This window comes from Tachypleus tridentatus, chromosome 10 (genome assembly GCF_004210375.1).
Source record: "Tachypleus tridentatus isolate NWPU-2018 chromosome 10, ASM421037v1, whole genome shotgun sequence".
Classification (NCBI taxonomy): Eukaryota; Metazoa; Arthropoda; class Merostomata; order Xiphosura; family Limulidae; genus Tachypleus; species Tachypleus tridentatus.
In genome coordinates, this window is record NC_134834.1 from 186,302,467 (window position 1) to 186,318,992 (window position 16,526).

General features: G+C 37.5%; 1 protein-coding gene across 2 annotated transcripts in view; it reads right to left on the reverse strand.

Annotated features, from left to right (window-relative positions):
- sdt (MAGUK p55 family member stardust) overlaps positions 1–16,526 on the reverse strand; it is a 111,539-nt gene that overhangs the window by 76,171 nt on the left and 18,842 nt on the right. Inside the window, exons 2-4 of one of the 2 annotated variants that reach the window (XM_076465763.1) lie at positions 14,035–14,167; positions 13,136–13,351; positions 9,993–10,425 (exon numbers count right to left, since the gene is read on the reverse strand). In XM_076465763.1, the coding sequence (XP_076321878.1) occupies positions 9,993–10,425; positions 13,136–13,351; positions 14,035–14,085 (700 nt within the window). In that variant the 5' untranslated portion in view covers positions 14,086–14,167. The remainder of the gene's footprint in view (positions 1–9,992; positions 10,426–13,135; positions 13,352–14,034; positions 14,168–16,526) is intronic. The other variant, XM_076465764.1, reaches the window with a different exon arrangement.

Here is a 16,526-nt window from a genome sequence, read left to right on the forward strand (position 1 = left end):
CGTTTCAGATTTAACCAATAAAAATTACAAAAAAAGCAATACATTTCTGAAATAAAACTAAAAAAACAACTTAAAAATTGTTTTTCTTTAGTAAAGGCTCAGCATGGCCAGGTGGTGAGTCTGAGGGTTGCGGATTCGAATCCCAGTCACACCAAACATGCCCGCCTTTTCAGCCATAGGGGCATTATATAGTGACAGTCTATCCCGGTTGGTATCTGTCTAACAGTTCGTTGGTAAAAGAGTAGCCCAAGAGTTGACGGTGGGTGGTGAAACTGGCTACCTTCCCTCTAGTCTTGCACTGTTAAATTAGGGGCAGATAGCCCTCGTGTAGCTTTGCGAGAAATTGAAAAACAAACAAACCTTCTAGACTTCCTTATCGATAGAGAAATAAAACGAGGTATGCTTGATTCCCAATGGAGCTTTGCAGGTAAAATAAACAGCATGAGCAGAATCTGGATTACAGATACTTAGCATCTGTAAATGCCACAAAACTATCAGTTACGAAGAAGATCAGAATGTAAACCAGACCAACGCTGTAAAATGCACTTTTTAATGTAAGTTTGCTGATCCCAAATTTATAAAATATCCACTAACCAAACTATAATTACTGTTTATTAAATGTCTTTAATATATTGTTCATAACAGTAAATTCAGAAGTTAATAAATTCTGTTACAAACATATATAAAAATATTCTGAAAATGTCCTTATGTCTATATTTAATGACACTGATCCAATTCGTAAAAACGTAACCTCAACTAAACCACCTTCAGTGTTACAGACCTGTTTGTTTGTTTTGTATGTTGATTGATGTCATTAAGTGATTGTACACCTGGCCTTTTTGTGTATTAATTTATGACAATACAGAAGTTATGTATACGATATTTGGTATGTATGTTATGTCACTAAGATATTATACACCCGACTTCTTGTGTTGATCTATGTCAATAAGAATTATATACTTAAATTAATTCACAAGTTATGACACTGAGGGGTTATATATATATATACATACACACACACACACACACATACAAACACTGCTGGCCAAAAGCCAATGAACATAAAGACAAAATATGCATTTTGCGTTGTTAGACTCAACCACTTATATGAGTAGAGCTTCGAAAAATGAAAATGTAAAATAATTATAAACTTTTTTTAGTATTTAATAGGGAAAATGTGAACACTATGAAATTAGCCTAAATACTAGCTGGTCAAAAGTTTAAGACCATACTGAAATGAAGCGTTAATCGGTAAACACGTGACGAAATTTAGTCATTTGTGTTCAAGCATTAGCGTTGTCAACAACTCCCACTGACATCTCCTGTGTTACATTGGGTAAAAACATGGCAAAGGTTAAAAAGTTGACAGAGTTTGAACGTGGCTGAATTGTCGAGCTGCAAAAGCAAAGTCTCTCTCAACGTACCATCGCTGGTGAGATTGGGCGTAGTAAAACTGATGTTGTAAATGTCTTACAAGACCCTGAGGGATACGGAACGAGAATTTCAAGTGGTCGGCCCAAGAATACTTCGCCGGCGTTGAGCAGGATGATTCGACAGGCTATCCGGCAAGGCACGAGCCTATCGTCGAACAAGATTTAGGCCTTTACGGAGGCAGAATAGAGCTTAAGAACAATAAGACGGCATCTACGAGAGAAAGGCTTTAAAAACTGTAAACGTCTTCAAGGCCACGCCTCCTTTCACACTACGAAACAGCTCGGTTAAACTTTGCTAAGAAGCACCAAACATAGGACGTAGAAAAGTGGACGAAGGGTTTGTTCTCTGATGAGAAAATTTAACCTGTATGGTCCAGATGGCTTCCAACGTTACTGGCACGATAAGGATATCCCACCGGAGACATTTTCTACATGACACAGTGGAGGAGGTTCCATCATGATCTGGGGTGCTTTCTCCTTCCATGGAACAATGGAGCTTCAGATAATACAGGGACGTCAAACAGCAGCTGGCTACATTGGCATGTTGGTAAGAGCATCCTTATTGACTGAAGGCCCTCGCTTGTGTGAAAATGACTGGATTTTTCAGCAGCACAACACTGCAATCCACAATGCCCGCAGGATAAAGGACTTTTTCATGGCGAATAACGTGATTCTTTTGGACCATCCAGCGTGTTCGCCAGAACGGAACACCATTGAAAATGTTTGAGGGTGGATGGGAAGGGAAATTTATAGAAACGGACGTCAATTCCAAACAGCGCATGATCTTCGTGAAGCCATCTTCACCACTTAGAATAACATTCCAGCCAGCCTTCTGCAAACGCTTATATCGACCATGCCAAAGCAAATGTTTGAAGTTATTCGCAATGACGGCCGGTGCACTACTGAGACCTCTTATTGGTCATTTCCTACCCTGTTTAGGACTTCCTTTTGGTATGGTCTTAAACTTTTGACCAGCTAGTATTTAGGCTAATTTCATGGTGTTCACATTTTCACTATTAAATGCTAAAAAAGTTTTTTATTTTTATTTTCCCTTTTCTTATTTTCATCTTTCGAAGCTCTAATCAAATAAATGGTTGAGTTTAACAACGCAAATGCATATTTTTTCTTTATGTTCATTGGCCTTGAGATTTTGGCCTGCAGTATGTGCATGTATGTATATTTAAAACTTTTTTGTGTGTTGATTTAGGGAACTAATGGGTTATATACATAACTTCTTATGTGTTGAACTTGTGACACTAAATTTTTATACACCTGACTTATTTTGTGTTAATTTATGACACTGAGGGGTTATACATCCAACTTTTCGTGTGTTGGCTTACGACACTAAAGGATTATACATCCGATTTTGTTGTTTATTGATTTATGACATTAAAGGTTCTTCTAATCTGCTTTAAGTGATTTCATTAATTAATAACCTTACTTGTGATCGATATAATTAACTTACGTTTTATCAAAGTCATGAATAAACTAAGTCAAAAATTCACATCGTTCGTTAAGAGTAACAAAATATTGATCTTACTATAGGTCATTATCTGTTATTTTCAATAAATTAAAATCAATTATTTAAATACCTTTTATAAAAAATATATCAGTTTCAATTAGTGCTTTTGACGGAAATGTATCACACGAATCATTTACATTTACTTCGTGCGAAACTTCAAATATATTTTTAAAAGTATTATTTATAAAATAAAAGTTTTTCGTGAAATTAAATATACATGAATTACAAATTTAATTTTAGAATACAGTTTTTCGTGTGTATGAATTTTTTTTACCCCAGAACATCAAACATTTGAAATTAAAAGCGTTCCTAGAGCCCCTAAAGTCGGAGAACCACTGGGTAGGCCTAATCATCCCTAATGTAACGAACAAACAACTGCAACGCGCCCAACCAAACATACGTTTGTTTTTGAATTTCGCGCAAAGCTACTCGAGGGCTATTTGCGCTAGCCGTCCCTAATTTAGCAGTGTAAGACTGGAGGCAAGGCAGCTTGACCGTAACATTATAACGCCCTCACGGCTGAAAGAGCGAGCATGTTTGGTGCGACCGGGATTCGAACCCGCGACCCTCGGATTACGAGTCGAACATCTTAACACACTTGGCCATGCCGGGCCCCAAAACATACGTAAATGAACATGCAGTGACCAGTTCAACATCATCTAGGAAACAGCGAGAAAACAAAAATCTCCAGCGATATTTTTACACGAATTACAAATAAAAAAAGAAAAATGAAGTTCCTTGTCAAGAAGAGCAAGATATTCTTATTTCAAAGTTTTAAATTTTCAAACTTATCTCGTTTCTAATTTCCTTCTCCTCAGAAATTGTCTGTCTGGTGTCAGAAGTATCGTTAAAATCGGCTAGAACGAATTTTGATGAATTAAGAAAAATTTGGGTGGACCACCTACATATGAAATTCAAGAATGACAAACAATTTGGTAGAGGCAGGGGCAAAATTTGGGAGAGATGGCGCCGAACGCTAGTAGGAGCATATACGGCGTGGGGTCCAGGAACCCACCGTAGGTTCTCTGGGGAAGAGGGGGGGAGCAGCGACGCCCCCGGAAGCTCTACGCTTTTGTTTCGTCTACAATAGAGAAATACGCTTCGAAGATTACGAACTCACACCGTTAGAAAGCGAGTTTCGATACCCATAGTGGGCAAAGCACAGATGAACCCCTTGTGTTGCTTTGTGCTTAGTTAAAAAAAAAACAATTCTTCTTGTATATCAAACCCATCATGATATTTTTGTTTACTTTCGTGTGGGGGCTATGTCTCCACTTGGATACACTGGTGATAGTGATGAGGCCCTGTTCACGAGACTGTAATATTTTATCCGCTTGAATTGGTAACAAAGATAGTTGTGTGTCAAAATTAAAGTAGATTATAACATATAAAAAATCAACATAAGAAACTCGAGAAAATCAGTTGAGGATGCGAGTTCTTGAAGGAGCGCCTTCTACCGGAAATTCGAAGTTGTCATTCTGTGAGAAAACAGCTTTCCAAAATATTAATTTTCTGGCATCCTAGTCCCGGCCCTCTATTATTTAACGATTAACATAAAACAAAAAAAATGTCCATGAATAGGCGTCGCTGCGTTCCTACAAGTTCTGAGCACAGGTTCTTAGTTAAATTGGAATTTCATCCCGAAAGCTTTTAAAAGCGACATCTACCTGCGACTGAGTGTTCTTATTTTTCTTTATTGTGGCCCTGTAGAAGCTTTGCTTTTGTTTTGTTTGTAGTTAAACACAAAGGTACATAATTGACTATCTTCGTTATGCCCTGTACAAGCGTCGAAGTCCGGTTTTTTAGAGTTTTAAGATTTCACATTTACCACTGTGCCATTTGAAGGGGGAGGACTTACAGAGGTACTAATTACGTAATTCTAAGTGTAAATTACAGAAAATTTTCATTTATAAAAGATGCGAAACGTCGAATCGCTACGTCATAGTTACGTTTGTGTGTGGAAAGACTGACATATTTAATGCAGAGAATGCAGAGTTTAAAAAGACTGTTTCTGAATTTTCCACAAAGCCCACTGGGGTTATCTGTACATAGCCATCGCTAATTCGAACCGGTAAAACATAGAAGAGACAACTTTTGAAGAAAATATAATGGCTAAATATTGGGCTACTCTTGTATGATCGAATACTAGACGCCAACCAGTGGCAAAGCGGCGTGTCTACGTACTCTCACCGCTAAAAACCAGATTTCGATACCAGTGGTGGGTAGAGCACAGATAGCCCATTGTGTAGCTTTGTGCTCAGTTCTAAACAAACAAATGAACACTAAACTGACTGTTACTTTTATAGCACCCTCTCTACCCCGACTACAAGTATCTCTGAAACTAGCCCAGTCAACCCGGGTATCACGACTGCGCTTTTGAGCAACGTACGTATGAAATACGAAGAAACTAGTATGTAGTTTACGTAGTGGACATCTCGCTGTTTGGCAAAAAAACAAATCTTCATCCGAGAAACAATTTTAATATATAGTGCAAATTTTAAAAATCTTGAAGAAATCGTAATGAAATCCTTACTAAATCGCAACGATTCGTCAAGAAAGAAGACCTTGACTGACTAGAACCAGCATGAGGTCCCTTAAAAAATGTCAAATTGCTAACGTGTCCTGTTAGTTCCTGTTTGTTTTTTGTATTTTTAAATCACCATTAAACTCAGATTAACTACTTTTTATGCTAAGTTTTCTCCTTGAAACGTTAAAAAAAACCGACGTAGCTATAACTGCCGTTAATCTCTCAATGACCTTGATTTCAGCTAGGCCACCAAAAGGATAGGTTTTAACTTAGTTCACCGTGAGAAAGGATTTTTGGACGCAGTTCAAGAAGTATCGATCGAAAAGAAGGCCATCACAACAAGATACCATTGTATACGTATCACAGCGAGCGAGCGAAAAGCCCAAGAAGGTAGCCTCAATACTAAACCGTACTGGAGTCAATATAATTTTATCACAGTAGACAGGTAAGTAACGTAAAAACAACAGACATACAGTGAGTTTGTTTGTTTGTTTTTTGGAATTTCGCACAAAGCTACTCGAAGGCTATCTGTGCTAGCATCCCTAATTTAGCAGTGTAAGATTAGAGGGAAGGCAGCTAGTCATCACCACCCACCGCCAACTCTTGGGCTACTCTTTTACCAACGAATGGTGGGATTGACCGTCACATTATAACGCGCCCACTGCTGAAAGGGCGAGCATGTTTGGCGCGAAGGGGATGCGAACCCGCGACCCTCAGATTACGAGTCGCACGCCTTAACACAGTAAGCAAAATAGCCGATAGGCTTAAAAATGTGGTCATTATCGCCATATTACCCGACTTCAGAGTATCGTTCTATTAGATGAGTAGAAATTGTTTATTCAATAGCAAAATATTACCGAAGTTTGCAAAACACATCTTAGTTCCATTGAGATCGCGCTTGTTTGTACGTCAGGGCACCGAACTAACATACACTAAACACTCACGATAACTGTATTTTTTGTTTTAGTAAAATCGTTTTTTCTCTCGTTTTGTGTTGTCTACAGTTTCAGTTATTTCGGTGAAATTAAAAGACTTTCAAAGAACGGGAGAGGTACCGATTAATGGGCCAAAGCTGTGAATCGCGTAACGATCCATGTTGCCATCGGCTATAGAATGAAAGAGAAAGTTGACATCAGAGGGCCCAACAGTGGAACTGACCTTGGTCATATTTGTACGTGGGCGCTCTATTCAGGTCTTGTATGCGCTTGTCTGACACATTAAATATAGTTCTGTCAGAACTGCAGAAGTTAATGGTTGTCTTTAAAGCATAACAAAAGGAACTCTAGCGTAACTGATAAACTCCCAAGGAATGTTTTTGTCTTTCCTTAAATGGAAACCAACGAATTACAAACACAAGTGCAACCCCAAGGAGGTGGAACGATTAAATAAATACGACAGCCCCCCCATCCCCCATAAAACAGAATATTAATTGAGAAAAGGAAATAAACTTGACGGTGGTTAAACTAATGGTTTTTGAAATGGTAGTAAAATATAATTAAAATTTACGATAACATTTTCCTTTTCTCAAAACTTTAAAGATATATCTTCTTACAACGAGCGTAAGCTGTACACACAGACGCTTGCGCACACGCACAATCGTTTACTGCAGTGCCATCTCTAGGAAACAAATAGTACTATCTATTTATTTCAGAAGGAGTGGTCTTCCTTCTCACCGATTTTGCTTTTTCATTGAATTGAAATATTAGTTACTACATAATTTTATAAGACGCTGTATGCAATATCTGAAGGACTTCGGATTGTATACAACACAAACAAATTGTTTGTTTATATGTTCAGTTAACTCCCCCTCTAAAGTGTACAAGTTTTCACTTTCAGAAGAACCCAAAATCTTAAAAGTCCCTAGTCACGTGGGAATGGGAATAAAACACAACCTACACGTTATAGTGCATTTTTCAACTGCCGAAAGTAGCATTTCTTTAAACTTTGTTCAAAATGGGTTTTTCATCAACAGCTACAACGGATAACAATAAACAAATATTTCAAACATTACGGTTTGTTTGTTTTTGACTTTTGCGCAAAGCTACACTTTTTTTTTTTTTTTTTTTTTCCTGCGCTGACCGTCCCTCATTTAGCAGTGTAAGACCAGAGGGAACGCAGCTAGTCATTACCATCCACCGCCAACTTTTGGGCTACTCTTTTACCAGCGAATAGTGGGACTGACCGTGATATTATAACGTGCCCACGGCTGAAAGGGCGAACATGTTTGGTGTGACGGGGATTCAAACGTTACGGCGTAAACAACTTAGGCTTGCGAAGCAACTTAAACAAAACAGGCCTAACATTTGTCATACAAAATCACGTACACTGCACCAATTTGTTTTTTCTTTACAATCATCCTAATTTGTCTATTTTGGAAATCAAATCAAAGGTGTTTTAAAATAATGTTTTTATATAAATTATATTTATTATTTGAAATGGACAAAAAAGTATATATATATACATACACATTTTTTTTTTAAATAGGAGCAGTACAGAATAAACAAAAGCTTAGTACCATAGTTTGATGGTATTCATTACGTATAACCTTAAATTATCGATTTTTTTACGCTAAGGTCCATATGGTGTATCCCATTAAGAAGTGACATGTTTTACGTATTACAACAAAGAGTAGGAAAAACCGACCAAAAATAAAAAAACAAAACAGATTACACGAGGGCTATCTGCGCTAGGCGTCTCTAATTTAGCAATGTAAGATTAGAGGGAAGGCAGCTAGTCATCACAACCCACCGCCAACTGTTGGGCTACTTTTTTTACCAACGAAAAACCAACGGTGGGATTGACCGTCACAATATAACGCCCCCACGGCTGAAAGAACTAGTATGTTTGGTGTAACGTGGATTCGAATCCGCAACACTCCGATTACGAGTCAAGTGCCCTAACCACCTGGCCATGCGGGTCCTAACAGTAATATAATTTATGATTGTCCAAATGTTATAAATTCCAAAACACGGTATACTATATAGTTTGGGTCTGTGACGGCTACAGAACGAACTACTGTGTTCCTCACATCAGAAACGACTGAACATTTCTATACGTTGCGATAACACTGACGTTTCGCGACTCTTTTTCTTATTTTTATCCTCGAGTAAAAACAGTGTCACTGATCTGTGGTGCGTGTGTAACAAAAACTCGTGCTGTACATTTAAAGTAAAATTAATTAGGTTAGTTAAGTTTGTAGCAGTTGTTAACCAGTTCAACAGGGTTTGATAAATATATCATTGTTTAAGGCCCTAAGTTGAATATTATTGTTGAAGCGATCTCGTGAGTACGTCAGTCAACATTCCAGTTGGTGTTGTACTTAGACACAATCTGTGCCAATGTTTTTGTTACAACAGTTCGCTGATGACAAGTTACGCGTAGTTTTTATTTGTTAAATCAACCTGTATGTTTCTAGAAGTAAACAATATTAAGTTAATTTTTATCTTTTTTTGTTGCTGTTAATCAACAAAGAAAATGATAAAACTTAAGGTACTAACTATCATTCTTTCATTTGAGTGAAACAACTTAGCCATCTGTTACACACTGTACGTAACCTACAGATGTAACAAATCTGCCATTGTTGTTTAATACACATACAATTGATTCAGTTCTGTAGTTGAATATTCTTACTTCCAGGTAATAATCAATATAAATTATGGAATTATTTTTTGTTATTTTCTAATTGAACAATGTTACTTGTACGAAATGTAAAAATTTATAAATTACTAAAATATATTTAATAAAAATATATGTTCAGAGAGTAAAGATCTATGTAGGTAACAAATTGAAAGGATATAATTTTTCTCTCCACTGAATGTTTTCTAAAATGCGTGCAGTACTGGGTTAACTCTTTTTAAATGTACCAATATGGAAATAAACTACGTACGTTTTCACGAAATGATTAAACAAAGTTAAACGCTAGCGGACTGGTCATGTTCTTACAACTGTAAAAGACAAAAACAGTGCATTGAATACATACAAAAGAATCTGTTAGGTGGCATGTACTATATCCAACACTCTTATGAAACAGACATGCTGTAAACCCCTACATTGGAGTGATGAGTTTGTACACACCAACAGCGGAAATAAAAATGTTATGCCTAGAAAAATGTATCACGTGTTTACATGGACGGTATGAGGTAGAGAACTGGAGGAATAACTCAGAGTTTCCGTGAGGTAACTACCGAGCTAGAACGGTGTGGATTCCGTTCCATTCACACAACTTTAAAAATCTATGTTATTCATAGTCGAATATATTATCACACAGACAATGATACAAGAGTATAACACCTTGAATAACATGGAACTAAAACTATTGAAACATGGGCTTATCCGGGAGGGAGTTAGACATCCTGCCTTCCTGAGTAAGCCAGTTTGTATGGTTCAATTAATTTCTCTTCGGGGAAAAAAAAAACAAAGCCCCAAATTTTCTCCAGTAGTCTCTCCCCAAAATTAAATTTTGAGCCAGCCTTCAAGAAACTGGTTAAATCATTTAAAAAAATGGCCATACCTTTTGTTATATTTTCAATGTGAGGTGACAAGCTCTCGTCGGCTCCACCAATCACAGAGAAGCCAAACCGACGATCTGTGGGTTCGAGGAAAATTTCAACATCTCTGATATTAAGGAAACGTTCATTGTTCGGACTGTCATGTTCATTTTGTTCAGGTTCAACTTCTCCCTCAACAAAATCATGTTCACCATAATTGGATCCACATTCCTCGTTGTGTTCCACTGTATGTCCACCGTAGTTGGATCCACATTCCTCGTTGTGTTCCACTGTATGTTCACCAAAGTTGGATCCACATTCCTCGTTGTATTCCACTGTATGTTCACCAAAGTTGGATCCACATTCCTCGTTGTGTTCCACTGTATGTTCACCAAAGTTGGATCCACATTCCTCGTTGTGTTCCACTGTATTTTTGTTCTTACAGTTGCCATATTTCTAAAACACGAATATCAATTTTTTTATAGTTTCGCCAAAATAAAAAAAACACTATAAAAGATAAGTAAATAAGTTATCCTAAAATAAGTATTTCAAAGCACGACGACAAAGTAAGTCCCGGTTTACTATCTACCATACGTTTCAATTTTACTTGATAGATGATACATATTTAAAATAATAATGACTGAGGAACAACAGTTTCACATTTCACGTACTGTACTATGTTAAACAAGTATTTCCTGACACGTAACGTGGTTCAATTAGGAATTGCAAGAGGTTTTTGGATGAATATTCTAGAAACCAAAATACAGTTAGATTGTTTTTGTTTGTTTTTTAATTTCGCGCAAAGCTACACGAGGGCTATCTGCGTTAGCCGTCCCTAATTTAGCAGTGTAAGACTGAAGGCAGCTAGTCATCACCACCCACCGCCAACTCTTGGGCTACTCTTACCAACGAATAGTGGGATTGACCGTCACATTATAACGCCCCACGGCTGAAAGGGTGAGCATGTTTGGTGCGACGGGGATCTGAAAATAGTTAGAACACTTACTTTACAATCATATTAAAATATCTGGGCCATGTAATTGTTTGATTCACCCACAATACCCTTATATTACCAATAGGAGTGTTTATTTGTTTGTAACTAAGCACAAAGCTATACAATGGGCTATTGGTGTTCTACCCACCACAGGTATCGAAACCTGGATTCTAACGTTGTAAGTCCGCAGACATGCTGTTATGCCGCTGGGGGAAGAGGCAGTAGGGGTGCATTATTTACCGGCATTTAATATTGTTTCTAACTTTGTTAAGCTTTCTATTTGACGTATTTATTTTACATACGATTTGTTTCCAAAACTACTGTGACTTAAATAAACTATAAAGTGATTTCTTTTTTGCTTTGAGTGCCCTCTGACGATAGCCATAAAACTTATAAATATCCTGCACAGTTATAGCTACAAGCGTTAAGTCATCACGAACCAAGTTTAATGTTCAAACAGGTTCTAAAATATGTCGTTGCACTGAATACAAACAATTGACTATGTCATCATTTTATGTCATTCGTCAGGCCTGTCCTCGGGGGTAAGACAAGTCTAGTGTTAATAACACACAGATAATACACAAGTCTAGTGTTAACAACATACCTTGCCGGGTTGCATAAAAACGTGTTTTAGATGCTTATTTGAAAGCAATTATAGAACACAATGAAAAATAAAAACACAGACTGGCTCCTGGTCATGTTATATTTCTTTTGAAAAATCCGTTTCACCAACGTTTCGTTCAAATGTTTCATACAGGTGTGTTCATTTTGTAAAGGAAAACAACTAAACGAAGATTAAAAGTACAATATATATTTAACGTATATCTAATAAATATTTTCAATTACAGTGCCACCTGTCGCACACGTGCAACAAGAAACGGTTTACAACCGAAATTAATCTTTTTTCACACAGTTCATAGCAGGATCAAAAGCTAAAAGACAGCACAACCAAAGATACCTAATGTAAAACAAATGAACAACCGAGTGAGTTACAAGTACCAATTCAGCAACCTAGGAATGCCTGGCTTTATGAAAAACGTGATACAAAAATAAATAAATACACACAGAGATAGATACATTTATAAAACAAAAATAAAAACAAAAGTAGATCACAACGCCATCTGTTCGACAGATTTGTTCCACTATATAACCATTTTGTAAACTCAAACGGTAAACTTCAATGCCAAACGTCTTTAAATGTGGAGAATAGTTGAGGGCAAACAAACTTTCAATTATTCCAAAAGCTCACGTAAGAACCGTTAAAATTAAGTAGATGTTTTCTTTTATTTACATATTTTATCACGTTTTGAAATGTTTAATACTAAAAGATGGCTTACTGAAACACTATGTTTGGGACAAAAATATTAAATATGCAGCAAACAAGCATGTTAATAAGACCAATGTCTTATTTATGGATGTGACTTTGTATACGTCATGTTACACGGTGGTTTACTGTGATATTAATTATTTACTATTATGTGGAGGTCATTTTGTGTATGTATCAATGGTGTTTTGTTTTTTGTTATCTCAACAGTACTGGACTTCTTTGTTCAATTTTTTGTTGTATTTTACGTATAAATACTTGTTCTCGTATTTACCGTAAGTACTGCAGTTGGAATAATTTGTCACTCAAAGAACGACCACTGCTGTAGAAATTATTTTCGGGAATGTGTCTGATTTGACGGAGTCATTTGTTCATACTGTGAAAGTTTAAAAGTGAATTTCACAGTTAAATAAATGCCCAAACGTGAAGAGTGGGTGAGGAAGTTAAAATTGCACGCGACGTAACAATGTTTTAAAACCAGGGTTCGTCCCATCAGTAACGTTTACTGTTTGTTTTCACACAGACCTAAGGCCCGGCATGGCCAGGTGGTTAAGGCGCTTGATTCGTAATCTGAGGGTCGCGGGTTAGAATCTCCGTCACACCAAACACGCTCGCCCTTTCAGCCGTGGGGGCGTTATTATGTGACGGTCAATCCCACTATTCTTTGATAAAAGAGTAGCTCAAGAGTTGGTGGTGGGTGATGATGACTAGCTGCCCTCCTTCTAGTCTTACATCTCTAAATTAGGGACGGCTATCTGCGCTAGCCAAACCACACAAACCCTAACTGGTTCACTCTTATTCGAACTTACACAACTAAAAAGACATTTCTATAACGTATGTTTTCTTACTCGTATTTTCCTCTGTCCCTTGTAACTCGAATCGCTGCACGTGAAACTTCCGAGGTTAACCAGCGACCCGACTCTAGTCTTCAGCGGCTCCTCCAACCAACTCTCCTCCCGGTCAGACCAATCTTTTGAATTACAACCGCGTGGTAACGTTCGAAATGTCTGGAAGGAAGTGAGGCTATAACGAGGGTCAGTCCAAGGGTCAGTTGGTCGAAGAGACTGGAAGAATGCAACAGTAGTAAATATGTCCTTCTATTAGAGCTGACTGATATAACGTGATATCAAACTTACTTCGTGTAAATGTTACGATTACACCTCCATCACAACTAGGTGTCAGAGTTTAACTTACAGCTATAGCCACGTCTGTTTTGACTAAGAATCAGCCACATTACGTTTGTACCAACACACAGAAAATTTGCACGTGCCCAGTACTAATTCTAAACTTGTATAATAATTCTGGTCTATATGAGACTTAGAAATATTATAATAAAAATTTTATAATTAATGTATTTCTATGTGTTATGACGTTATACATTCATACATGTGTAGAGTATGATTTTATTATCTGACATCATACACGTAAAGTTGTAACAACTGACAGAAGTGAGGTTACGTGTAGGAAAGAATCTGTACATCTGAAAGTAGCACATAATCCACGTCAAGTTCTAACTGATAGAACCAACTGATATTGCATGTCACTAAAAGTTGCGACCGTACAAGAACTCACCTATCAGGTTTTGTTACTATTGGCAAGGAAAAGTTTAACCTTGTTTTAATAGTTACTTATAAATACTGGGTAAAAGTTTAGAGTTAGTCAAACATAATGTTCCATCCTGAGTTAATGAAACGGTTAACTGTATATTGCAACTTTGATGGTGTTGCTTTCATACAAGTAAACTTACCTCTATCACGCCATCTGGTGTCTGTGTATATACTTTAATAGCGTGTGGCATGCCTGTTTGCTTCTTGTCAGAGCCCTCTTCGGGATACTTTCACAGGTGCCAAGATAACCACCGTTGACTTGACAACATAGAGCTAAAAAATACATTTAATCTTACGATTAAATTGTAATTGAGACAAAGTTTCTGTTTAATATAAACCATAAACATGAAAATCGTAAATATTAATGCACAGAAATGTTATTGGCGTATTCTACAAAATTTATACTGGATATGCATTATTCGAAATAATTATGGAAAGAAGGGCGGGGAAAAGTATAAAAAAAGCCAAATTTCTAATAAAATACCACCCCTTTATCGTGTGAGAACCACCTCTACTGATACAGAACGCTGTGATTGGTCTATTGCCACTCAATCATTCAGATCTGAAATTCCGCAACACAAGCGTTCGATGGATCAAATTTCTGGCCGATGATGGATATTCCATACAAACATTGAAACAAGATTCCATGTTCCAGTACGCTGAGAAGAATCAAATAAATCAGAAGGTTGAAATGGCCGCTGGAGCGCAACAGTAGTAGGAAACCAAAACTGGAAACATGAACTCTTTCAAAAGTAATTAAGATAGAATTGTTCGCTAATAATCAACAAGAGACTGTTTTATAGCAGAGAGAAGAAAGCTGTTAAAGTTGAAGCGCAACATTTATGGTTAATCCTGGTGATGGGATAAGGTACAAGACTGGGAATCCATTTTAACCAACACTGTCAATAATATATACAAAAGTGATAGCACACTGACTACTGAAAGGTACGAGCAAAATATAACCCACTGTGATGAACATGACTTATTAGACAAGAAATAATCTTCTAATAAAAGACTGATCCCAACCATGCATCAAATGTGGTAAAACGATACTGTAATGGAAAAAGAGGCCGATAAAACGTATTCGACCATCCCTTGACCTGTGCAAAGTCAGATATTAACATTCTTGGGACCTTGTGGACTTATTTAAAAACTAGGAAGGTCCAAAGGCGACTAACAGCTCGACTACATTGTGGTCAACAATATAGGACATTTGGAACAAAATTACGCAACTACAAGTTGATAAACTGCATAAAAGCACGAAATCAACATGTAAAGCTCAGTATTAGTTTGTTTGTTTGTTTTCAATTTCGCGGAAAGCTACACGAGGGCTATCTGCGCTAGCCGTCCCTAATTTAGCAGTGTAAGACTAGAGGCAGCTAGTCAACCCACACATCGCTAACTCTTGAACTATTCTTTTACCAACGAATAGTGGGATTGACCGTCACATTATAACATCCCCACAGCAGAAAGGGCGAGCATGTATAGTTTGACAGGGATTCGAACCCACAACCCTCAGATTACGAGTAGTGCTTTAACCGCCTGGCTATGCATGGCCCTCTATAAGTTACAGGAGTCGTACACTAAATACTGGTTCTATTTTCTGTGATGTTTTAACAACACACAGTCTAGTTAATATATCCTATTGTTTGGGCCTCCTATACATGTGCATCACTAGTTATACTGTATACAAACAATAAACACCAATATTAGAAACACTTTTTGTACAAAAAGTAAACTACCTTCTGAATCAGCAATACAAACTTGTAGTTTTTTTTCATCTGGTAAGTGTGGGAAGAACAATTTCACGAAACTAATTGGTCTAGGTTTCATAAATTAGTAAACATTTTCGGAAAGCGAGGGGCTTTGTTCGTTTCTGAATTTCGCACAAAGCTACTCGAGGGCTATACTATGCTAGCCGTCCCTAATTTAGCAGTGTAAGACTAGAGGGGTGTTTTCTTATTGCAAAGTCACATCAGGCCATCTGCTGAGTCCACCGAGGGGAATCGAACCCCTGATTTTAGCGTTGTAAATTCGTAGACTTACCGCTGTACCAGCGGGGAGCTAAGACTAGAGGAAGGCAGCTATTCATCACCATCCACTGCCAACACTTGCGCTAATCTTTTACAAACGAATAGCGGGATTGATCGTACATTATAACGTCCCAACGGCTGAAAGAGCAAGTATGGTTGGTGTGACGGGAATTCTAACCCGCGACCCACGGATTACGGGTGAAACGCTCTAACCACTTGGTCATGAAGCTATGGGTTTCAAGTAAATATTACCACGAGTATATATGAATTATGGAGTGTCCGAGAAGTCTCGAACCATAGGTGATTGCAGCTTTTCTTAATTTCAGATACGTCAACGACACCTGTTAAAGACACTGGGTTGCACACATGTGGCTTCCAAGAATGGCCCTGAGGGTCTCATGATTTAACTCACGTGGATTTCTTTTTCAAGGGAATACTCGAAGCACGTGTGTACAAAGGGAAGGTCAGGAACACCGACATCTGAAACAAGAAATTCGTGACGAGTGTCGGACCAATGACGAGGACACGAGTATGCTTCGCAGTCTTCAAAGATAATGGAAATATCTCTAAACGTGTTTCGAATTACGAAGACAGAATAT